General features: G+C 38.3%; 1 protein-coding gene across 11 annotated transcripts in view; it reads right to left on the reverse strand.

The window, feature by feature from the left end:
* Cep126 (centrosomal protein 126) overlaps positions 1 to 25,955 on the reverse strand; it is a 48,990-nt gene that overhangs the window by 11,060 nt on the left and 11,975 nt on the right. For 7 of the 11 annotated variants that reach the window (XM_087561646.1, XM_087561644.1, XM_087561645.1 and 4 more), the window contains exons 3-8: positions 25,318 to 25,463; positions 21,537 to 21,633; positions 12,859 to 13,057; positions 9,827 to 11,918; positions 3,756 to 3,868; positions 937 to 1,009 (exon numbers count right to left, since the gene is read on the reverse strand). In XM_087561646.1, the coding sequence (XP_087417772.1) occupies positions 937 to 1,009; positions 3,756 to 3,868; positions 9,827 to 11,918; positions 12,859 to 13,057; positions 21,537 to 21,633; positions 25,318 to 25,463 (2,720 nt within the window). Of the gene's footprint in view, positions 1 to 936; positions 1,010 to 3,755; positions 3,869 to 9,826; positions 11,919 to 12,858; positions 13,058 to 14,153; positions 15,296 to 21,536; positions 21,634 to 25,317; positions 25,464 to 25,955 lie in introns of those variants that run through there. The other 4 variants (XM_087561653.1, XM_087561650.1, XM_087561652.1 and 1 more) reach the window with 1 other exon arrangement.

Below are 25,955 nucleotides of genomic sequence, written 5' to 3' on the forward strand. Positions count from 1 at the left end.
ACTAACCTGGACCCCTTAGAGGTTGCAGAGACGAAGCCACTAACCAAGGAGTATACATGGGCTGGCCTGTGGCCCTGGCACATATGTAGCAGAGGACTGCCTTGTCAAGGCCCTCTAAATCAACAAGCTTGATACACATATGAACTCAGAGACTCAGAGGCAGCATTCACAAGGTTTGCCCCAGATGGGATCCTTAGCCCAGAAGCTACCTCCAATTGTTAATTGTTTGCAAATGAAAATTTGTTTTCCTTCAGGGGAGTCTCTGGGTAAACAAACTACTCTTTTAGAGTAGTCTGCATGGCCAGGTATAGATGGCCAATAGGAAACAAACTCAATGGCATCATTGGAGAGTCCTTGTCTTATAATGTTGTGGCAGGGCTTTTCTCTACCTATGTATGTATGTATGTATGTATGTATGTATGTATGTATGTTATGTATATATGTACGTACCTATCTACCTATGGTCTATGTGTTTTTTCCAGTGTAGCTATACTGGAACCCGCTCTGTAGACCAGACTAGCCTTGAACTCAGAGATCTGCCTGCCTCTGCCTCCCAAGTGGTGGGATTAATGGACATCACCACCTCCTGGCAGGCTTTTCCTTTTTTCAAAAATTTATATTATTACTTATATTGTATTTATATATTTTGTTTTCTTTTTAACCTCTAAGTCCTTTGAGTATATATTTTGGCTTCTAGTGTGTTTTTGTTTTATCTTATTATTTTGCATTTTGTTACATTTTATTTTACTATTATCCTTTTGAAGCCTGCTTGTTTCCTAATGTGACACAGAAAGTGGGTAGGTCTAGATGGGAAAGCAAGTGGGGAGGAACTGGGAGAAGTAGAGAGAGGGGATTGTAATCAGGAAATATTATGCAAGACAAAAATCTACTTATAATAAATGGAAACAAAAAGAAAAAGTTTACAGTAAAACGTACCTTCTTCAGACTTGACACCTCTTGTAGCTTGTATTGGTTCACTTGTACTTGGTGGGACATTTTGTCCAAAATGCTATAAAAATAGTTTAAATAAAATATAATTCCACATTTAAAATTTATTTTTTCATGGTCTTTAAATAACTTTTAATAGTTGGTATTTTTAGTTATCGCTGTTCATATAAGTTGCCATATAAGAAGTGTTTTCATAGTGAATAAACATTTTGAAATGTCTATGTCACTAAAAGGATTCCGGTTTGTTGATCTCTTCTGGATAGCAGAAGAGTAGAGAGTGCTGGGTGGCCGTCAAGCATCTGAAAGGAAGAGCTGTTGAGAACCACACTGCAGTGTACGGCTGAGCTGGTGTTCTAAGTGCTGATGACAGTCTCCACAGCTGGAAAGCAGAAGCAGCTGCTTCTGTGCTGCAGAGAACCTGGGCACACCATCAGAAAGTGCACCACTGAAAACTACCTAAAAACCCAGCCCTCTGCCCGGAAAGCAGTCTGTATTAGAGTCTGCCTGGGACTTGTGACTTACACTTAGCTTTGTTTGTCTGTCTGACTATTATGTGACACAGATGGCTGCAACAGGCTCCCTGCCTGAGCTCCATTTTATGCTTGAGATAACTAGGACTGAAAACCCTTCTGTAAATGGTGTGATGTTTCAATTTCATCCTTCTTACTCTTTGCACACAGAGTTAGGCAAAAGATTGGATGCTAAAACACATTTCATAAGACATGGTGACAAGGACCACTGCCATAGCAACTGAATATTCAATCTGCCTCTAGAATAAAGAGCAAAACCAAAGAAAATGATAACAATTTTCAATTTTAGAACAATTTGATCCAGAACACTCATGTAGGGGAAGGGTGGTTAGACCGTGTGCGTGACGAAGGCAATGGGTGTGCAGTGACAGACGTGTGAAAGGGGAAGCAAAGCTTTGTGAGATGGAAGAGAAATATAAACTTGCAAGACAGTAAGGTAGGTTGTAAAAAGTGAGATGGACTATAAAAGCACCCAGAACAATAACAATCCAGACAGCATTAACTTCAGGCATTTAAAATTTGTTCGTTGCTTTGTGATTTTAATAACTATATATTATTTTTAAATTTGAGATTTTTGGGTTTTTTTTTAGATAGCATCTCACTCTGTAGCTGGACTGGAACCCACCCATATAGCTTAATAAAAATTTTAACAAGGATATTCCCTTTATATATTTTGATATGATTAGTGAGAATGGTATGGAAGTTTGAAAAAAAAAGATTTACTAGTTGTTACTACATTTGTAATCTGGAAGGTATATTCATATTTATTAACTAAGCTATAAAAATATTGATAATGAGACCATAATTTACCCAAACATAAACTAAATGGCTTGCTTTGCTGACAAGATTAGATCATAGTTATTATCTATATTAATCATCTCATGTTTATGAAAATTAATATCTCTTAGGTTGTGGGTGTGGCTCCATGTTTGCCTTGCATGTAAGAAGCTCTGAGCTTTACCCACAGCACTGGAAAGATGTGTGTAAAATATTCCCTATCTGAATGGTAAGACCAGCAACTTCTGCCTCAAAATATACATTCTGCACAGGGTATCTATTTCAGTTCTATAAAATAATAGTGCAAGAAGCCCGGCAGTAGTGTGCATCTTCTTAAATCCCACCACTAGGGAGGCAGAGGGAATCTCTGAGTTTGAGGATAGCCTGTTATACAGAGTGAGTTCTAGGACAGCAAAGGCCATACAGAGCAACCCTGTCTCAAGAAAAACAAAAAAAATCAACCTCTCAAAAAGAAGTACCACAGTAGAAGCTCCAAGTAAAATGCTTTTTACTTATTTGTCTCACAGTTCTCAATATTCCAAAATCAATCCCTAATAAACCCCTAAAATGTCATATTAGACTATACTTATTGAGCCCTAGTATAATTCACATATCATATTCAAAATTTTATAATGATTTTGGTTTTTACTCACAATCTATGTTCCAAAAGTTATACTAGGTTTTGTTGAACTGTTCTTAGAGACCAAAAACATATATAACTGAAAGTCTCTTATAAAAGGTAACTAGATGAGGGCTGGAGAGATGGCTCAGAGGTTAAGAGCACTGACTGCTCTTCCAGAGGTCCTGAGTTCAATTCCCAGCAACCACCATCTGTAATGAGATCTGATGCCCTCTTCTGGCCTGTGGGCATACAAACATTCAGGCAAAAGGTAACTAGATGAAAAATGTCTTTTTAAAAAATATTTACACTACAAACAATATTACCGTCTTGTCCATTTAAGGCATATTTAAATAACTTTAGGCAGTTTTATTTGAAATGGCCTTTCTATAGAATTAGTTATACATAGTAAGTTAAATTATACTTTTCTTATTTAGAAAAAAAACCTGTATTTTATATATATGGGTATTCTGCTCAAATGTACATCTGTGTACCGCTTGTGTGCCAGGTGCCCCTATAGGCTAGAAGAGGTGTTTTGATCTTCTGAGAATGGAGTTAGAGATGGTTGTGAGCCATCACATGGGTGCTGGGAATTGAACCTTGGGTCCTCTGGAAGAATAGTCAGCGCTCTTAACATCTCTCCAGCTCCAGCAGTAACTACTTACAGATGGTTAAAAGCCTTCAGCAATAACAGATCAGATGGACTCACTCAAATACAGCAAACAGTACAACAAGCTGCTCGTGTAAGATCCCAACGCTGCATCATGGATGCCCTGTCTACACTCACAGTTATTATGCTAAGTTCCAGTTTAAACTGAGAGCAGCTGTCTTTTAAGTAGTTTTCCATTCCTAAAAGAGAAGTTTGCTAAGACCATACTTACAGTTATTTGCTCGGTGTGCTTTATTCCTACTGATCCAGAGGTTTTCCTTTTCTGCTCTAACAGTTTTTTCCATTTATTTTCAACAATTTGCTTTCTTCTTGTAACAGTAGAATCTTAAACAAATGTTAATATAAGAAATTATGAAAATTGAGCAGGTAATAGGTATCTACTCGAAATTTCAAGTTACTGTCAAAGCATGCAGGAAATTTCTTCTATGTGGCCAGCAGATTTTATTAAGCTTCTCTAAGTTCTGTACATGGGACATTTGCAAGGATGCATTCAACACGATTCCTGCTAAGGAGCAGAATATGGGGAGGTCCATGAAGATACACAAGGCCTGTTATTAGTATGTAGGATTCCAATGTACATTTTCAAAAAATCATGAAACTTTACTCATGGCACCATTCTTTGTCAGCAAGGCAGAGGTATAATGTATAGTAAGTTCAATTACCCTGAAAGGAGTTCCCAGGGCAAGAGGTTGTCAATGGCACTGGCCTTCATCTGCCCTCTTCCTACTAGAGCAGTACTAGTGTGCCAGGGGAAGTGGATTTGTGCACTTCCGGTAGTACCTGAACAACTTTTCAGCATTTGGTGAGGTGTGCATACCTGGACAGGTTCTCACTTGTGACGTCTTAGCATTTGGTGAGGTGTGTGTACATGGGTACCTCACATTGTAGTCCTGTGCTTTTTGTATGATTATTTAACTAAGACCTCATTCTTACAATGCCAGTCCCCAATGATGATGCAAGTAATTTAAGGGCAGACAAGTAAGAGTCACCCAAAGCTGACACAACCCTCATTCTCGTACAGTTCCCTCACCAGTCTTGACAGTGTAACGTCACTGTGTCTACTTCAGATTTTGTCATAGGCTTAGAAATTGTAAAAAAGTAGAAGAGTGAATCTACCTTCAAGTATACTTTGATATGAGATATGAGGTGATGATATTATACTAACGTCCTCATAATTGATAAGATAGTTGAAAACTATGCATTGGAACACAATAACAAGAGCGACACATGTTATAATTCAAAATAGTTACAATTATCTAAAATATATTATGATGTAACTGATATATACACATACACAGTTTGTTGGTCTAGAATTGTTGGATCATAGGCCCAATTTTTGTAGATATGAGAATTTTTAGTTCATATAAAGTTTTACTAACCATTGGTAATGTGCTTAATTTTAGCTAATTTTAGCAGCTGTATCTAAAAATCTAAGTGTACTTTTGAATGTTTATTGTCCATTTGATGAATTTTATTTATGAAAAGCTTATTCTAGTATTTTGGTTTGTGGATTTTTGTGCATATATGTGTAGGTCTGAGGACAACTTCATAAGGAAGCACATGACATCACACTTGCTGCCTTAAACTTTTAAAATTAATTTCTTTACTTTATTTTTTGGTTTTGCCTGCATGTAAGCACCACCTGTGTACTTGGTACCCATGGAGGTCAGAGGAGGGCACTGGATCCTCAGGAATTTGAGTTCAGGTGTTTGTGAGCTACCATATGGGTGCTGGGAATTGAACCCAGGTCCTTTATAAGAATAACCAGTGCTTTTAATTGACAAGCCATCTCTCCAATCTTGAGTTTTTTATTAACATGGGTTCTAGGAAATGAACTCAGGTCCTCAGGTTTGCAAGTCGAGCTGCTTGCTGGATGCATTATCTTCCTAGTCCAGTGATAATTTTTTGATGAGCTATCTATAGTCTGCAGTTGTTCAATTAAAGACCACTATCAAAAACGCCGTGACAGTATCTGTACATGTAGTTTCTTTCAGGCAGACAATCTAGATCACAATGATGGGTTTTGATTCACCCACAGCGGTTACTGGTGCCAGCTGTGCAGTCATCTATTCTGTCCTTATAACTTGTCTTACAAATGTTCTATTTGCCACCTGAGTGCCATCTTAATTTAAATCAATGCTTTGCAACGGACTTCTTTATACCTCTTTCTTTGGTATAGCTTCTCTGGCTTAGACCTGGCTGATATTTTAATACGTATTGCAGTTTTTGATACATTTTGCCTATGAGTCTTGATTAGTTCAGTGTATTACAAATATCTTCTCCCATTTGGTGTTTTGTCATTTCAATCTGTTGATTCTGAATGAAAAAAAAATCTCTAATTGTAATGTACAAGTATAATTCTTAATAGTTTTTAAAGAGTATAAAAATATGGTATTATCCTAAAATATTATATTTAGAGCTTTTTTATTTTTCAAATTTAAATCTACAATTTATATGGAATTTATTTTTCTTATGAGTGAATATTCACTTTTACTGATTGTATATAGTAACCCAACTGAATGATAAAATGAACCCCCTTTCCCTGATATGTATTGCCAACTTTGTTAAAAATCAATTATGTAGCTCCCTACTCCCAAATCCTGTGGAGGACAGAGCTGAACACCCAGAAGTGCAGACCAACCTGAGACCGCAGGATAGACTGCCACTTCTGTCCACCCTTGCCCACATCCCTGGCCCAAGAGGAAACTACTCTGGACACAGGAATATAGGAGCAGTCAGCTGCAGGTACCTGCAGTTCAGGTCTGTGCCCAGAACTGAACTGAACCAGTCAAACAGCTCCCTGTACCCAAATCCCACCAAATCCCGTGTGGGAGAGAGCTGGACCCTCGGAAGTGCAGACAATCCTGAGAGCTCAGAGGAGACTACTCTCTGCCCACGTTCTCTACTCAAGAGGGAATCACCTAGTGCCATCTGTCCCCCCTGAGCACAGGGACCTAGGAGCAATCAGAGGCAGGACCCTTCCGGTTCCTGCCTGGGCCAAGAGCTGAAAGACAGTCACCAGGAGCACCTACACACCTGAGAGCTGAGGGAGGACCAACTCTTCCATTTCAAGTGACCTGCCTGGTAGACTCAGGACACACAAAGGCAGAAGTGCTCTGGGACAGGGCACTTCTGGTTTCTGGCTGTGCCCAGAACTGAACTAATTCCATCCCACAGCTCCCTGCTCCCAAATCTCATGGAGGACAGAGCTAAACACCCAGAAGTGTGGACCATCGTGAGGCTGCAGAGGAGACTGCCATTTCTGCCCATTTCTAACCATGTCCCGGGCCCAAGAGGAAACTGCATAGTGCCCTCAGACCTTCTTCCACTTCCTTTATGGTATCTTTAGTCTGTTCTATAGGAGTCATTAAAATCTTTATAGTCAACTATTCTCATAGGCTTTTATTTTAAATATTATTTAAGAGATACCATTACTAAAATGTCTAGGTCTGACCCTTTGAAATCCCAAAACATTTTATTATTCTAATTTTGTTTAAATTGCCATTTTCACCCAGTTATGCTTTGACTATGGGATTCTGTCCTGTTTGTGAAGTAAAGCAGGTTATATTTATCAGTAGCAGGCAACGCTGTGTTCTCTGCCACTGTCCCTTCCTGGTAAGTTTTTTTTTTTTTTTTTTTTTGGTTGCCATTCTTTGCCCCTGAGGTTTAGTTTTACCTTTATCTGAGCCCCTCCTATGTAGGTTTATTCATTATAAATTTTTGTTCATGTTTCGATGAGGATAGGCATAGTTATTTCATGTAAGGAATTAGTCTGAGCTTTAGAATATGACCCTAAGTAATGTTTCAGTATATATTGCTCTTCTTGGCTTTATAACTTCCACAATCATTTTACTTCACTAATTTATCAACGTTTTTCTTTTCTCAGTCTCCATTATTGACAGCCTTCAGTCTTGCTTCCATACTTACTCTTCTAACACTCAATTTCAAAACAGAAGCCATGGCAGCCCTAACCCACTTCTAAATCTCCCTCCCTCCGTCCGTCCATCCCTCTCTCCCTCCTATACATTTAGGCCCATGTACTGAAGACAGAAATGATCTTAGCAGAATAGAAGCAAATGAATAAATTCCCATAAAACAAAAATAACACCCTTTAATATATAAGACAAATGTCTTATACAACAACTCTTATTTTTCTTGATTACCGTAGAGTCTAATTTATCATATTTTCTTTTTTAAAAATATTATTTACTTAATGTGTATGAGTACACTGTAGCTGTCTTCACCAGAATAGGGCATCAGATCCCATTACAGATGGTTGTGAGCCACCATGTGATTGATGGGAACTGAATTCAGGACTTTTGGAAGAGCACAGTCAGAGCTCTTAACTGCTGAGCCATCTCTCCAGCCCTCATTATATTTTCCTAAAACTGTTTATCATAGTGTTTTAGTAAAAAACAAAACAAAACAAAACAGGATTTAGAGCTTCTGAGATTTGGATTAAAATATCAATGATGGTTAGAGAGTTAGACATGAAAAAGAAATCCATCATTATTTATTTTATATTATCTAATTTGATACATTGTTTTTAGAGATATTGCAAAATTAATGTCAAACCATGAATTAACTAAGCAAAGAGAAACTTTCAGCGAAAGAAATTTAAAACCTAAATTTTTGTAGAAAAGTCCTGAAGAGATTTAGGTTGCAGTCTTTGCATTCGATTTTCTATCTACTCATATAGTTTGTATCCATCTAATTGATGAAAAGTTTTGGGACTGGAGAGATGGCTCATTAGTTTAGAGCCCTTGTCTCCATTACAGAGGACCCAGGTTTGCTGGCACTTATGGTAGGTGGCTAAGAAGAATCTGTAACTCAAGTTGCATGGGGATCTAACATCCTCTTCTGGCCTTCATAGATACCCTCACATATGTGGCATAGATAATGCATAAATCAAATGATAAATAAAGAAGTTAATTAAAAAATTAAGTCAGGCATGGTTTTATACACCTTTAAATTCTGGCACTCATGAGGTAGAAACAGGCAGATCTCTGTGAGTTAAAGATCAACATGGTCTTCATACTGAGTTCTAGGCCAACCAATGCTCCAGTGTGAGATCTTGTCTCACAAACCAAAACAAGCTAACCACCCAAACAAAAAATTCTCCCAAGTCTTCAAAGAAAAAAAAGGAAAATCAGGGTGTCTGCTAAGGGTCAGTCCCTGTTGGGTTCTAGGGTACAATGAATGTCCAGAAAATCCCTGCTCTTTATAAGCTTATGGTCTAATTAAAGAGGACACCAAAAATGACTTTCTAAGCACATTGCTACTTGTTATAACTTTATGGCTCCCCTCCCCCTAAGAACAATCTTAGCTCTTAATTTCTACTGCAGGAAGTTTTATGGGTTTCTAGTTCATTCCCTTAAAGAAGGAAAGTGGCTTCACTATCAGGGCCAGTGGCCTGCAACCGAGGAGCCAGTCTTCACACTGTTTAAATGGCAGAAACAGAAGACCCCAACAGCCAGAAGCAGAGCTGCATTGTCATGGAGAGGCAGGGGAGGGCCCTCCCCTTCAGCCATTTATGCTCCTGTGCGTGCATGTGCACGCACATGCCAGGGCCCCTGTCTGGAGGTTGGAGCTCACCTTGAAAGAACCAGTCTTTGCTTCCGTCATGAAGTTTCAGGGATTGAATGCAGGGTGTCGGGTTTGGCTGAAAGCTTCCACCGTGACAGCCAAGTGTTAGTTACATCTATTATTAGCATATTGCAACTAATATAAAAATTTAAAATTATATAAACAATGTTTTTCTACCATGGTTATATGACAGAAGATCTAATTACTATGGCAATGACAGAAGTACTTGGGACAAGGATGTTATTCATTCTCTTCCCTTTTTAAACATTAAGAGAAGTTATAGAAAACACAGAAGTAGCAAAAGTTGCCAATTTTAATTGAGCACAGCTTAGGTAATTCTCTTAAGAACTCCAGCTATTAGGGTAAGTTATAGTATTGAGAAGTAAGTTATTCTCAGAAGGCTAGATTATAACTTACTATACAATATACAATAAACATATATAATAAAGAAAGCTTCACATGACTCTAAAGGTTGTATATTTTTCCCATATTCCTCCTCACAATACAAATTTGCCATGTGGTGGTGCATGTCTTTCATTCCAGCGCTTGAGAGGCAGAGGCAGATGGGCCTCTCTGAGTTCAAGGCCAGCCTGGTCTATAGAGTGAGATCCAGGACAGCCAGGGCTACCCAGAGAAACCCTGTCTCAAAACCGCTCCCTGCCCAAAAAAGGCATAAATCTAAAATTTTATCCTTACCAGTGGTCCTCTCATTTTGGCGTCCATTGATTCTTCTTCTCCATGGGAGAATTGATTCTTCTTCAGTATTCCTATGAATCAAAGATTGGTAGCTTTCTTCACAAACAGGACTTCTTTGGGTACAATACACTGCTCCATCTTTCTGGAAAGCTGTGCCATTTGAGTTGACTTTTGCTGAGGATTGGCACTCAGAAGAGCAAGGAGTTGGTAGAGCTGGGCTCACAGCAGGGAGGTTAGAACAAGTGTCTGGGAATGAGAGACTACTTTCTTGAGTCCCCTGGTTCAAATGGTACTCTGTTGGAAGCACGGATGCTGTGCTCTGAGTTACAACATTTTGAGAATATTCAGGTATGGCTGATTGGCATGGAGACGCTTGCATATTTTTACCACCTTTAATGTTTGTTGGTGGTTTAGATGGAGGATGAGGTATAATTAGTTTACCCTGAGTTTGGGCCAGTGTGTTGGCTTTGCCTGAAGACTGTGGCTGGCTAACAGTGGGTTTTCTGTTTACATGTACAAGGCTTTTCTGGACCTTTGCAGACCCTGTTCTTCTCGTGAATTTTGTTCCCCTCTGAGGCTTAGCCTTTTGGATCTTAGAGTCACTAGCATGTACAGGGGATTTGCTCTCTTCCTTTCTGCAGGGTGACCAGGCTTGTTTGGCAAAGCTATAGCCTGAAGATTCAGAAGAGTTCAAAGGCACACTGTCCATTTCATATCCTCCTAAATCAGTAACATTCTCAGAGACAGAATCAGCCTTGGCTTTCTTTCCACCAGCAGAATGTACAGGACATTCAGGAAAACTGGTCAGGTTGCAGGTGACACTGTTGGGGTGACAGTGCTGGAAGCACTGTGGAGCCATTCCTGCTCTGTTCTTCATCGGGTGGCTATTATTTACACCATTTTCTATGTTAGCACTTTCATCAAACCACCGCAGTTTTTTACTAGTCTTTGATATTTCTGTACCTTTCCCTTTCTGTTTTGTTAATTCAATACTATCTCTAATACTTCCTGCCTTGTGGTGTCTAAACTTAAAACCTTGATTCATAACTAATGCCCTCAAATAATTATGTTCATATCTGGATTCTTTCTTTAATATACTCTTAAGCAGCTGCACCCCATTTTGATCATGGATGTTGTGTTTCACACTGTGCTGGTCACAATCAGGAGGGCAGGCACACAATGGTGCTGATGGGCCACTCTCTTTTTGTTTTGTATCATTTGAATTAGAAATTTGAAGTGCACAGGTGGTCTGAAAATTGTCTGAAAGTAAAGACTTTTCTTTATCACAGTTAGGATGAATTATCCTTTCATGTTTGATATCTTTCAATTCATCTAACTTATCAGAACACTGCACAGGGTCAATTTCTTTTATTTGTGTGTTGTTCTCTGCTAACGGCCCACCTGACTGTGAATCAGGCGACAAAACTGGTGCAGATGAAGCAGGACTTGAAGTAGTTTTGCTTTCCCAAGTTAACTTGGAAGGTCTCTCTTGGATGGAAAACAAAGTTGCTTCCTGGGTTAGAGATTCTGGAGTAGTCCAGGCTCGACTGACTTGAAATGTTGGGGACTCAGTTCGTGGCGGCCTCTCCCTTTGGAGTGCTCCATTAGTAGGATCATTTGTCCTCACAGTATTATTTTCAGCAGTGTTTTCTTTTTTATCTAGTGCAACTACAGAAGGGCTGCACACAAAGACCACTGAGTCACTAGTAGTTCTTGTGGCTCTTCCTACAGCTCTATTCAAAGCAGGTGGATTTTGTTCTTTACTATTCAAACATTCCCATGAAGGCAGAATATTAGATTTAATTAAAATATCTGAAAAAGATACAACAGGCTGAGTATTTTGAGCATCTAAGTTTGTAAGCCAATTGTTTATATGCTGAGTTTTAGAGAATGACAGTTTGTCTTCATCAAAGCAGTTTAAATGAGCTGACTGTAGATTTGCTGACTTGAGGGGAACAGAGTTCTGCTGGGTTGATGTGGAAGGCTCCATACTAAGTGTGATGTATATTTCTTCACGCTCTCCAGCCTCAAGACTGTCTGTACTTGAGAGAGTTTCAGAATTGGCTATCTGATTAACTTCATCACAAAATTTCTGAGGGGGAAAAAAGAACACTGTTTTGTGCTGTAGACTCACACTATTATTACACACTATTATTTAACACAGAAAATAATGTGACTGTAAACAGTATAGGTATAATATAAGCTTCACCTTTGCAGCACACCTCCTGGCAAAAAGTAAGAAAGTAACAAATTCATAATACTTTCTTTCATTTAACTCCCAAACTAACTGCTCAATTGTTCTGGCCACCAAGCTGGTTTAGAAATAACTGCTAATCCATTTAGGTTATGAAGCTTCTTTTTTTTTTTTTTTTCCTTTTTCCTTTTTTTCGGAGCTGGGGACCGAACCCAGGGCCTTGCGCTTGCTAGGCAAGTGCTCTACCACTGAGCTAAATCCCCAACCCCATGAAGCTTCTTAATACTAAATCAATTCTGAAAAATACTTGCTTATAAATTACATATTCTTCCTGCAACCTTCACTAGACTTAAAAGAGACTCCTAAATGTTCTGTACAACAGCTGTCAATGACCAGTAGTGCTTCAGCTAGAATGTGTCTTCATGAATCCTCCCCGCGCCCTCCATGCTGAGACTCTGGTGATCCTGGGGAGGCTGCTCATCATCTAATTGGTCGATTAATTAATACCCTAGTATCTTTATGCATTATAATTTTAGGTCATTTTTCATAATATAATCTCAAATAATAACACTTATATTACACTATACTTTCAAACACCTCTTATGATTGTCAGAAAAAAGCATTCACAAAGCATATATATTTTTTAAATAGATGTAAAAAGAAGAAGCAGAAAGAAAAAGGGGAAAAGATCAGGGAAAAAGCCCCGATTTTCTTTCAGCATCTGTGATGAAGTTATGCTGACTCATCTGCAGTATTTCTGGCATCCTTTTGGCGAACACTGAGAAGTAGGGCAGAATTATTGCTACAAATTAAAACACTAGTAAAATAGAGTTCATACTTGCAGATCACTTAAATGCTGATTCTCGAGGAGCTTCTGTGTCTCCTCCAGTTTAAGCTGGAGCACATTTCTGTTAGTAGCCAGGCTTGCTATGTTGTTTTCCTTCATTTCTTTATTATGGTTAATTCTGCGTACGAGAGGTTTTTGATGCTTGTAATCATTTTTTGACAACGCTGAAGGCAAGGCAGAATCTATAGCTCTGTGAACAAGATATGAAAAGATTTAGTACATTTAATCAAAATTAATTTATTTCTATAAGTATATGAATGACACAATTTTGCACTCTGTGCATATGTCCAGATAATTACATATAAGGATATTGGAGAAATATATAGATATATTATGATGGGACTTTAAGGCAATGAAACCAGTGCCAGTAAAGAAGAATATCACATAAGGATTCTCATTCATTCATGACTTGGGCTAGGGTAGAAATTCTGTGAATTTGTACAGTTTTCCTTTCTCTAGATATATATTTTAATATTTACTGTTTTTAATATTTAATGTTTTTGTTCTTGGTATCATGGTCGGTGGGTATTCCTATTCCCTGAAAGAGTTGACTGAGATTCAAGCAGATGGAAACTGTGAATACTGCTTTATCAGGGTAGGTATGAATGTCCTCCCAATATGGGAGTGTGGCTCTTCCTCAACCATGAACATAAACCATTGTTTTCAGTTTGTTTCAGGAATATAATCAGAAATACAATTTTTTTAATGTGGTCTACTTTTAGTGTGTCCAATCAAGACATTACCTTCTTTAACAATGTTGTACTGCCTGGAAACTCAGGGCACCTCTTTTACCAGATTCTTTTGTGCTTCCTGGAAACTTAAATTTGTTACTTTTTAGTATATACACCAAGTGAAAAACCCAGTTCCTCCAAGATAAGGTGATGATGAAGGATGCAGAGAGTGACACCTGCACTAGGACCAGTTGTATGAATCCCAAGGACATTTATTGACAACTCAATTACTTCCAGTTAAATCAGGACAGACATTTTGAAGGTGGCATATGGCCATATGTGACATATAACTATCTCCAGTACCCATATATGTCTTACTCAGACGGACCAGAATTGTTGAGGTCAATGATTACTACATCCCTAATTATCCCTCTGTCATCACCAGGAGACCAGGGCTAGTGGGAAGGTATTTAGTACATGTTCTTGAACAGTGATGACATGAAGTGTTTTTTAAAATACTTTCCTACTTTTACATCATCTTTCCCCTTTAGTCACCCTTCCCAAACAAAATAAGAGCTAAATCTACGAAATGTCTAATAAACTGAATTTATTTACCTTTAAAGTTGTCGTCTTTCAACTTTTTCTTCTCTATTCCTTTCTTCTCTACTCCACTCTCTTCTCTCCTCTTCTCTACTTTCTTCCCCCAGTGAGGAGGATTGAAGTGATGGATAGGAATCAAGGGAGATGGGGAAGTAGAGATGGAGACAGAGTGAAGCAGGGGAGGAAAGGGAGAAGAAATCATAAAAGAGGAGGAAGGAGGCGGCACTGGTGAGGGAAAAGCCAGATATGCTGGAGGCAAACAGGGGGAGGGAGATGACTGCAAGGGAGAGGACAAAAGAGGGATAGATGAAACAGGTAAGGGAGGGGAGGTGGGAGGAGCAGGTGAAGGAGAAGAACATCTGGATGAAGAGGAAGAGACTGCTCCCAAGGATGGAGGGGATGTGGAAGTAGAAGAAGGTGAAGGCAAAGAGGAGGATGGAGAACGGCAGGGAGGTGAGTGGGAGGGAATCAAGGCAGGCAGATGGTCTACAAAGGCCTGGCACTGATTGGACAATGTTGTGGCTTGTGGAACAGATTTCTGAATTGACTGACAAGCATCAAACCTAGAAGAATGTCCAGGCAAAGGAGTGATACAAGAGAGGGGTGGGGCTGGTTGAGTTGGATGCCTGGATAAACTGGAAGGCTTCAAAACAGGGAGAGTTTCCAAGGGGGTTGGGGAAACTACTAGTCGAGCTGGAAGGGAACGGCGGATAAGCTCAGGCATTAGAGTTGCTTGGGTAGAATGCTGTGCTGCAAGGAACTGTTGGGGTCTGAAAGTTTTATAAAATAATTTGTTCTGTGAGGAGTCAGAATCAGGAATGTTGGGAGAACTTTGGGATGGGTGAGTTCGAAAGACAGGTGGCCCAGAAGGAATAGGGTCTGGTAAACTAGGGAAATTGCTAGAAACACTAGAAGTAACTGGGGTTGGAGGGTGAGGCAGATATCTGATAGGATAAGATAGTAATGGCGCTTGTAAAAAGGTCTTTGGAAGAGTAGAAGGGACAGACGGAAAGACACAGGTCTTGGGGGTGGGAAAAACAACTGGGTAGCTAGGAAGACTTTGGGGATGATGGGACAGCAATGGGGGTCGTGAGGCAGGCAGCTGGCCAGAGAAGTAGGGATCAGGATTGGAGATAGCTGGACAAGCAGGAATGGATCTGTATAGGTGGGAAAGTATTTGGACAGGCAAGTAGAAAGAACCTCATTAAGATTTTAAGAACTATTACTGGGCTGCCTGCAGGGTTTTGATTGATTTTGTCCTTTGGGGTTCATGCTTGAATGTCTATTGGTCAGCCACATTCCTCACACTGACTGACTAAAACATGTACATGGATAATTCAAGTTCACCTGTCCTCTCCTTTTCAAGTCTGATGCACAGCTATGGGCTGTAACATCTAGTTTAAACCACGAGTGTGAGGAGCAAAGGCAGACACCTCAGGGTCCTGGTGGTTCAGGTGGACCAATTCATCACAAATACATGGATATTGGAGATAGATATCTAACAGAATCATTTTGCTAGAGAGTTTATCCATCAGAAATGCCAAACAGATTAGCTTTGTGATAAGAAATTGGTTGTGGTGGAAGGTTATTTCTGATATTTTAAAAGTTAGTACCTTATTAATATTTTTTTTTCTTTTTTTCGGAGCTGGGGACCAAACCCAGGGCCTTGCGCTTGCTAGGCAAGCACTCTACCACTGAGCTAAATCCCCAACCCCGACCTTATTAATATTTTTATAACTCATTACCTGTAGTAGTTCCTAAAACTGAGTCTCATATTTAAATTGAGGCCTAAGCACTAGTTTCCACTTTTCCAAACAAATTTGTTTTAGATGACAACATTAGCATCTTAAAATATTTTAATTTACAGCTATCATTTTCTATGTTAGAACCACCTCTTGGGCTGAGGCTAGGGCTAAGTGGTAGAGCTTGCACAAAGGCCTACTTAGTTCCCAGTACCGTGACCCCTGCTCTACTATGCTTCGCAGGAACTGCTTCTTGGTATCACTTTATTTCTGAACCCATTTTAGGTTTATATTCCACTGAAATGTATTTCTAACATAAAAATAGCTTATTGATCTTTGTAAAAACATTCGTAATAAATTTATTTATAAAAAGCCAATAAGTGATCACTAATAGTCTAAAATTTCATACTTATACATAGCATTTATAGTTTATAAAATACTTATATACAATATTTAATACTGTCAGTTATTTAGGGAGGACAACCCAACTTTTTATTAGTTAACTGTAGTATTTTCTTTCATAGATTATATATATATTTATTTTCCAAGTGAAGACTTATGCTATATATGTATACATATGCATAGGTAATCATAAAGTCAGAGTCAAAAGAATATTATAAAAAGATGAAAACTAGGTATTTTAATACAGAATCAAGATTATTTCTTAGAAAGACAATACTTAATACTTAGTTATTTTAGTATAAATTTGCTAATATGCTTAATAACTTTAATTAATAATAAATAACATACTGCTTCAGAAAAACTAAAATTATTTTGACAGTTTAATCCTTTTAAGATTGTAAACAACTGCACATTGCTGTGCAAGAAAAACCACCATGCTTTCATTCATTGAACAAAAGAGATGTTTTTAAAATGGAGAATATCTAGTTAGCACAAAATACTAATTAAACACAGGAAAAAAAAAAAGAATCCCTGGAAGGTGAAGGGTCTCTGTCTAAAAATGCTGAGTAGTTTAAAGTTTTATAGTCAAAGCTCCCCATGACCCCAAGTGCTTTCGCTAATGTGTGTCATCTTTTGTCCAGACAAGCTTTCCCATAATATTCTAAAGTCATAATGCCTTCATGTCTCCAACTTTGGTTCTTAACACATTTCTAGATTGCTTCACTTCAATGTGCTGCTTTGCTTATGATGAACTACTTAGCCCAATTACAGTAAAAATAGAAATGCGACCATTCTCTTTAGTGGCTTTTGTTTTCTAGTTATCATCTTTTTTTTTTTTTTTTCGGAGCTGGGGACCGAACCCAGGGACTTGTGCTTGCTAGGCAAGCGCTCTACCACTGAGCTAAATCCCCAACCCCTAGTTATCATCTTTTTAGTGTTGTCCCTTTTCAGGCTCACTCTTGAGGCCAGCCTTTCTGAAGTTTTGAATTTGGAGACCCTCTTCCTACTCTACCAGAACTGTTCATGGACTCTTGTGTAAACTGATTGTGATTGTCTGTATTTGCATATGTCTATATTATCCTTATCCTTCTCAATGGGCTAGATCAGTATTGGGGGTACCTTTCTAAGTTGGCTCTTTGGGAAATGGCTCATCCACTGTGATTGCATTGTTCTACAGTGCTGCTATCATTTGTAGGAGGTATGGACTCAGCAAAGACTAGCTTTCAAATGCTTTGTAGCCTTTCCAGAAGGATGTTCCTATCCAAGGACACTGTCATGTTACCATAAAGCATTCTGATTGATTGCTTAACTCAAGACCACCACTGACAAATACAGACTAGTTTTAGTTTTACCTGTGATGGCTGTCACATCTATATTGATGGTCTAGATTTCCTGAATACCCTACATTTCAAACTTGTAGTTTGAATATGCTTGGCTCAGGGAGTGGCACTATTTGAAGGTGTGGCCTTGTTGAAGAAGGAAGTGTGTCATTGTGGGTATGGGCTTGAAGACCCTTTTCCTGGCTGTCTGGAAGACAAGTCTCCTGTTTGCCTATGGAACAAGAAGTAGAATTCTCAGCTCCTCCAGTACTATTCCTGCCTGGATGCTGCCACGCTCTCACCTTGATGATAATGGATTGAACCTCTGAACCTGTAGGCCAGCCCCACATACATGTTCTTACAAGAGTCGCCTTGGTCATGGTGTCTGTTCACAGCCGAGACACCATAACTAAGATACCTATCTTCCTTTCAACTACTCTCTACCTAAACCTGTTGATTCTTCCTTCATAGCCATACTCTTCTTTTTGTGGCAAAATGCTTAATCTGAGATCTACCCCCCTTATCCTCATTCCTAAGTCTTGATAAATGGTTTTACCATCTCACCCTCTATTCACTGATGAAATCCTGTCTCTGGAACCATCCTTGACTCTTCCCCATCTTCTATTGCTTTCCTTGGCAGTTCTGAAGAAGTCATTTGATTAACTAGTTTATTTGATTTTCCAGTATTAATTTGGCAAAACTTCTAAAACATATTGGGAGCTTGCTCTAATTCTTTCACTATTTCTAGAACATATTACTTATCAAAGCCCTTCTTGGTTTAATTCTTGGCTTCCTTTCCTACCTATGTACCTCACGGTACATACATATAAGACAAATTAAACTAACTAAACTGTAAGAAGTGCTTGTCTTTGATGACTATCTTACTCTATTGTATAGCTTCAGGCCAAGTTCTGCCCTCAGAGAGTTTACATATATCTATGGTATTTCCCCCTTATTTCTGGAATTCTTCTAACATGTACAGCACTCTAGTTCAGTGTACTGAACAAAACTATAATCTGGTTTTGGAAACAAAAATACTAAAAAAAAATTAAGTAACAATAAAGCCACAACCTTCATATCTTTACCTAGTCCTCTTTGCCTCAATTTTGATAAAAAATTTAATATTTATAATTAGACTATTTTCTGACTTAAAAAGTTTAAGTAAAAAAATTTAAAATATTAACGTATTTTCCTTTTTAGTGAAGTTCATTGGAAGTAAAAACCTTGCAAATAAATAAAAACATTAAATGTCAAAATTCATCAGACTCAAAGTCTATACAACTTAATGAACGTCTATCCAGTTAGAATTGCCATTTGAAATGGAAATTGTGAAGCTTCACACTAAAACTTATATTTTTTTGTACAGAATACTTTATGCACATATCCACCACAACCCAAAACTTTCATGATGAAATTAGCATTAGAAACAATTAGTTTTATGATATCCTTTTCATAAGTCATATCCATTCCTACATTCACTCTTTTCATATCACCTTATTATATTTAGCTGTCTTTTTTTCTTGCTATACTGTACCCACGATATATGTTTACATATATACATGTATTACTGGCTAGAAAGACACATGAGAGAGGACATGTGGTTTATTTCTTTCTGAGATTGTGTGACCTCACTTGATAATGTACATGTCCATCCATTTTCTGGTACATTTTAAACTTTGCTTTTCTTTATAGTTGAGTAGTATTAGTGTTTGTACATACATACATACATACATACATACATACATACATACATACATATCAAAATTATCTACTCATCTGTTGGATGACAAATCTGATTCCAATTCTTTGCTTCAGTGAATAAAGAAGCAATAAACAAGGGATGCAAACATCTCCATGGTGGTATACAGAGTTGTCTGGGTATAAGCCCAGGAGTGAAATAGCTGGGTTATAAGGTAGTTAGTTCATTTTTTTACTTTTTTGAGAAGTCTCCAAACTTCTACTCAGCATATTCTCACCTTTTCCTTGGCTGTTTTTATTTTCGTTATGCTATCATACCAAACTTACAATGTATTCTTTTCATGAAATATTGTTTTCTTTCTTCCCTTTCTTCCTCACTCCATTATCCACTTTCTCCTTATTATGCACAATAGTCTATAATGATTATAAATAGTATGTTTAAAAATGATTTTTGCTAATTTGCTTAAAATTTTCTTAAAATTTCAGGAATAAGTTACATGTATTTCTTTGTGTATGCATACACACATACTAGAGCATGCATGTTGAAGTCAGAGTACAGCTACTTAAGGTGGTTCTCTCCTTTGACCATGTGGGTCCTGGGGAATCGAGTGCAAGCTGACAAGCTTGGTGGCAAGTGCATTTACCTGCTAAGCCATCTTGATGGCCCCAATGTTTATATTTCTTAACATAAAGATTTACTTCTTTCTCTACTCTCATATCTAGGCAAGCTCTTAGTATGTGTATTCTCTGATTCACTTATATGATTACTGTGTTGCTTTTGACACGGCCTCATAGCCTTGACCTCTTATCTTCTTGCCTCTACATCATGAGTTCCAGGATTAAAGACATGCATCTCTATTCCTATCTCAAAATATGGGTCTCTCTGTCTCTCTGTCTCTGTTTCTCTCTTTCTAGTCCTAGGAGGGTCAGCCCGGGTCTGGTGCATGCTCAGTAAGCATTTTACCACTGAGCTATCTGGATTCAACTACACTTTACCCTGGATATATCATCTCTTTGTCACATGTGATCACCATTCTGTCTACAGTGCCATTCACCATTTGTCCTGATTAAGTCATAGTTTCTTCAAAGCTTGGCTGAAGCATTCTTTTTTAAATGAGATTCTTCAAAATAATGAGTAGTTCTTTTCTAATGAATACTGAAAGGGTTAAATTATGTTTTAGCTCTAATCAAGAGAATTTCTGATCAGAAAAATTCTAACAAATGAAATAATCACATTTTATATAGGTAAAATATTAACGAAATTTACAGCCTGAATTATTAACTCCTATAAGTAAGTATTCTGATTATTACTACCCATTTGATGTAAATCTATATGTTTTGTGTGGCGCTGGTGATCTCCCCAGGTCTTAGAAAGGTGAAGCAAATGCTCTCCACTGAGCTACACCTACAGTCTAGTGCTTTCCACAACGCCATTTTACTTCTAAGGTTAGATACTATGGATTATGTTGCATTTTAATTAAAAGTGACTTATTTTTATTTCATATGCATTGGTGTTTTGCCTGCATATATCTGGTAAGAGGGCATCAGATACCCTGGAACTGGAGGTACAAACAGTGGTGAGCTGCCATGTAGTGCTAGGAGCTGACCCTCAGTCCTCTGGAAGGATAGCTAGTGCTCTTAGCCACTGAGCCGTCTCTTCAGCACCTAGGGATTGCACTTTCAACAGTCTACTCCATACTGATTTACAATGCTTCATCCTAGTTCTCTGCATATAACATAAGAGTATTTGGAAAATGATGAAAAAATTTATTAAAGGAAGCCTAGTCCATGCTATTCCTTTTATAGGCTTTACTTAGGAAATGCTGGTGAGAATCAGAAATTAAAACTGCAGTTTTTATTGAGACAACAACAATAACAAAATTCTGAGTGAAGAAAAAATACAAGTACAAAATTATTTTTTTAAATTTGTATTACAATGTAAACAAGTCTATCTCTTTAGTACTGACAATAAACATCAGTATATTAAAAGTGCTGATATTTCATAGAAAATGATTCACTATTGGCAGTATTTGTACTACTGGAGTGTAAGATACTAAATTACAATTCTGACTTAATACTTAATTTGTAAAAAACCAAAACAAAACAAATTCTAAAACAAAGATAAGATGTAACCAATGAAAAAGATGACAAATTCAGCAAGTATAAAGCCATATGGTTATTATATAAACGTTGTAACAGTCTAACAACATTAACATAGTTAATAATAAATTACTTACCGCCAGTTTGTTGCTGGCCTGTGGGAAAGAGAAATGTTTACTTCTGGTTTTAAGTTGGATTCTTGAATTTGTTTTAGGGCCTCTTCTAATGGAGGAACTGGATTTTGAAAAATTAACAGAATAGTAAAAAACAAACAAAGAAAAAAACCAATAAAGAATCATTCTAGCAACGGTGGTTTCTTGATATATAATTTTATTGACCAATTAAATAATTCAAAGCTCTTGTATAATATATTTACAATGGAATTAATATTTTAAATTTGACATGTAAGCCCTAAGAAAGAAATTGTTACTTTGAGATTTTTGTCAATAATTCTATGACAATATTTATTTGAATATATGAAACTTTGAAAAATGTGTTGGCATACACAAACATATATAAAAACTTCATATTTGATTTTATGGACTCAAAATTTTATGACAAATTTTAAAATATTCGTGTGAATAAAATTTTAAAAATCAACAATATTTGAGCAGTTACAGAGCTTATTTTAAGCAGTTTTTCAGTGTGCTTATCCTGCCTGGCACAGATGCTATTTGAATTTTACAGCTGAGAAGCTAAGGTAAGAAGGCAGCAAGTGATGTCCTCAGTGTCATGCTATAGAGACACTACCCTACCCTGCTCGGTAAACCTCTCATCCATCTGTTTCCTGTATACATCCATCTTCAAATATGCACTTTGACACTCAATGTATTCTCTTTTTCTTACTTCTAATGTTCCCCTCACTGTCTTTCAAGAGTCCTGCCTCTCTTGTATCCCTTGCATATGGAGACATTATATTCCACTCATTAAATTCTATAGTTCTTCAAGCCTAGAGGAAGAGCAGATGATTTTCTTGTTCTAACTCTTCATGGAAACCCAGCACTCCGTATCTAGCAGTATACTGCTATTATTAATGCATATTATATGAGTGCTCTCTGCCAAGTTTCCCAGGCATTGTTCTCCTTGTAGCTTCTCTTCTCCTACATTTAAAAAACCTATTGATTGTGATACCTGAATACATTCCCTCTTATGTCTATATACAGTTACAGCTCAACTGAGAAATTGAATACCTCTTCCCAACATTACGTCTCCTCCTAGCCTTTTAACTTCAGTATGTTTCTGTTTCCATCTACATTCTATGTTGTCACTTTAGTTACCCTTCTTATGAGCATATCCTAACGTGAGAGACCCGTCTGACATCCATTTCCTTTCTTTGTATGAAAATATTGTTAGGAGTAGAAACATACCCAACACTGAGAAAGTCCCAGCTTTCCGTACAAATAGAGCCAAACAGATAAAAACACATGAACGAGGAGGCCTGTGTTAAGGGGGACTCACTGGCATAACTTTATATTTTCCTTTTTTTCTGTCTAGAACACCAATCTCATGGCTAGTGATCTAGCAGCTACCATGTGCACAAGAGTAAAGACAGCAACCACCTAGAATTTGGCCGCTGAGTGAAAGCAGAGTCTGTGTTCTGAAACTTTACAACATGGAATCGGCTCTCGAGCCGGACTTCAGGACTCACTCTAGCAGAGAAGAAGCATGTTTTGGTGTCTTTTGATTGTGTCAGTGTTCTTTGCAGCTCCTGTTTATACAGAGATTCCTTACTGACACGGAAATGGCATTCATAGAAAGATGTGCCTTTTAGTATGGCATACAGAGTCCTTCAGGAGTTGGCTCCAACTTAGGTATTTTTTAGTTTCAAGTTAATATTTTTCTCTTCTTACCATCCTAACTTGTGCTTCAGATACACTGAAAGACACATTTCATTTGTATGAGCTGTTCCTTCTGTCTGGGCTACCCTTTGCTGTTCTCTTTGCCTGGTAAGATACTGATTCAAGAGTCATGTATATTATTTTTCTAGAAACAGTGACCTAGCATTTTGACATAGGTTTCGCATTCTTTCTATGTTTTCACAGTAGTTACACATTCTGCTATTCTACCAATGATACTGTGTAAATTCTTATCCAAAAGAGGTGTGGGTTTTAGTGTTAGGAGTACAGTTACATTATTTCTGCAGTCAGTCTAGCTGGAGACAGAGTAGCACAGACCAGCATATGCTAGCCGGGCACAGGGCACTGTCAGCTCTCCTTCTTCAGTGAGCTTTGACATATTGTTAGTTCTGCCTTGCGATTTAAGGCCTAAAAATGTGGATGTGATAATGAAAGCATCAATCATATTCACACTTAAAATTATTTTTAAAATATATAAAAAGAGCTATTTAAATACATATTTAATATCAATAAATTTAACATACTAATTTAACATGCACATGAATATGCATGCTCACATGTTTGAGTGCAGGTGTGTGGGTGTAGGTATGTGTGGGTGTAGGTATGTGGGTGCAGGTGTTTGGGTGTAGGTGTATGTGGGTATGTGGGTGTAGGTGTGTGTGAGTGTAGGTATGTGTGTGAGTGCAGGTGTGTGGTGTAGGTATGTGGATGCAGGTGTATGGGTGCAGGTGTGTGGTGTAGGTATGTGGGTGCAGGTGTGTGGGTGTAGGTATGTGGATGCAGGTGTATGGGTACAGGTGTGTGGTGTAGGTATGTGGGTGTAGGTATGTAGGTGCAGGTGTGTGGGTGTAGGTGTGTGGGTGCAGGTGTGTGGGTGTAGGTGTGTGGGTGCAGGTGTGTGAGTACAGGTGTGTGGTGTAGGTATGTGGGTGCAGGTGTATGGGTGCAGGTGTGTGGTGTAGTATGTGGGTGCAGGTGTATGGGTGTAGGTGTATGTGGGTGTAGGTATGTGTGGGTGTAGGTGTATGGGTGCAGGTGTGTAGTGTAGGTATGTGGGTGTAGGTGTGGGTGTAGGTAGGTGTATGTGGGTGTAGGTGTGTGTGGGTGTAGGTGTATGGGTGCAGGTGTGTAGTGTAGGTATGTGGGTGTAGGTGTATGTGGGTGTAGGTATGTGTGGGTGCAGGTGTGTGGGTGTAGGTGTATGTGGGTGTAGGTATATGTGAGTGCAGGTGTGTGGGTGTAGGTGTGTGTGGGTGCAGGTGTATGTGGGTGCAGGTGTGTGGGTGTAGGTGTGTGTGGGTGCAGGTGTGTGGGTGTAGGTGTGTGGTGCAGGTGTGTGTGGGTGAGTATGTGGGTGCTGGAGTGTGTGGGTATGCGTGGAGGCTAGATGTTGATATTGGGTGTCTGCTTCCATTAATCTCCACTTTGTTTATTCAGGCAGGGTCTCTCAATTGAACCCAGAGCTTGCCAAGACTACGTAGCAGCTTGCTTTAGGGATCCCCTGTCTGTGCTTCCTAAGTACTCTGAGTGCTGTCTGAGTTCACAGGGTTCTAGGTATGCAGACGTGCCTTACAAATGCTTTCTTTATCCACACAGCCATCTCCTCGGTCCAATTATATTTAAATTCTAAATTGGTTGTGGATCTTAGACTATTAGATGGTATTACTTTGTAGACTTTTTATTTGCCAATCTCTCGAATAAAAATTTGAACCAAACCATGAGTAAAATGCCAGAATGATTGTGCCACTAATTTCCTGAACCCAACTGCTAAATTTTCTGTTAAGTTACTTATAAAATCCATTTTAAAAAGACAAAACATTGTGAACTAGTGTGAGTCAAGAAACTTGTGAGTGAATAGAGAATTTACTAATGGAGTCAACACAATATTCTCCAAATTCAATTTAAATAAAATTCCTGGTTTTTATTTGGTTAAAATGCTTGTTACTCAAACAACTCACCAGGCTATTTCTACTTTTTTCATGTGTAGTTTCATTGTTTCCTCGATTTAAATTTGATTACACTTCCATTTTTGCTTTTAGAATTGTTCCAAAAATGAAGGTACCTGCTCTCCTTCTCTGGGAAACAGGAACATGGGCACGCTGGAATTTTTCAGTAACTTCTTCAAACTTTTGCTTCCTCTGCTGCAGGATCTGTTCTCTAATTTGATATTCTCTTTCTTCTTGCTTTTGACGTTTCTCCTCAAAAGCTCTAGATTTAACATTAAAGGAGCAATAGACAAGCAGTTGAATGAGGCACACCAGAGGGTCTGAAACCACCACCACTAATGAAGTAACACTGCTTCCATTTGGTTTACACACAGCACATTCCAGATTTTTTAACAGGCCATTGGCTAAGAGTTTATATGTACTTACAAAATGGGGTTTTGGACATCATTCAGATCTTTTGTAACTAAGAGAAGGCCCTGCAGGGGGCCCTTTCTGACTTCTGTCAGGCCTGCCAATGTCCCCCACCTGCTGTGGTAAGAAGCCTTTTGTAAGAGCCACGCTATTTCTCACATTCACTAGTGAGAGAAGCAGCCTTGCAAATTATGAGGAAGGCAAGGAAATGACTTTTTCCCACTTTACATCAAAAGTTTAAAATTGGCTGTCATATAAGTCTTACTTGTGCTAAAAATACAATTTTTATTAAAAAGTTGGATTTCAGCTTCGTTTATAAATCTGGAACCCAGAACTCTTTAGC

The sequence above is a fragment of the Rattus norvegicus genome, chromosome 8, assembly GCF_021556685.1.
Source record: "Rattus norvegicus strain SHRSP/BbbUtx chromosome 8, alternate assembly SHRSP_T2T, whole genome shotgun sequence".
Classification (NCBI taxonomy): Eukaryota; Metazoa; Chordata; class Mammalia; order Rodentia; family Muridae; genus Rattus; species Rattus norvegicus.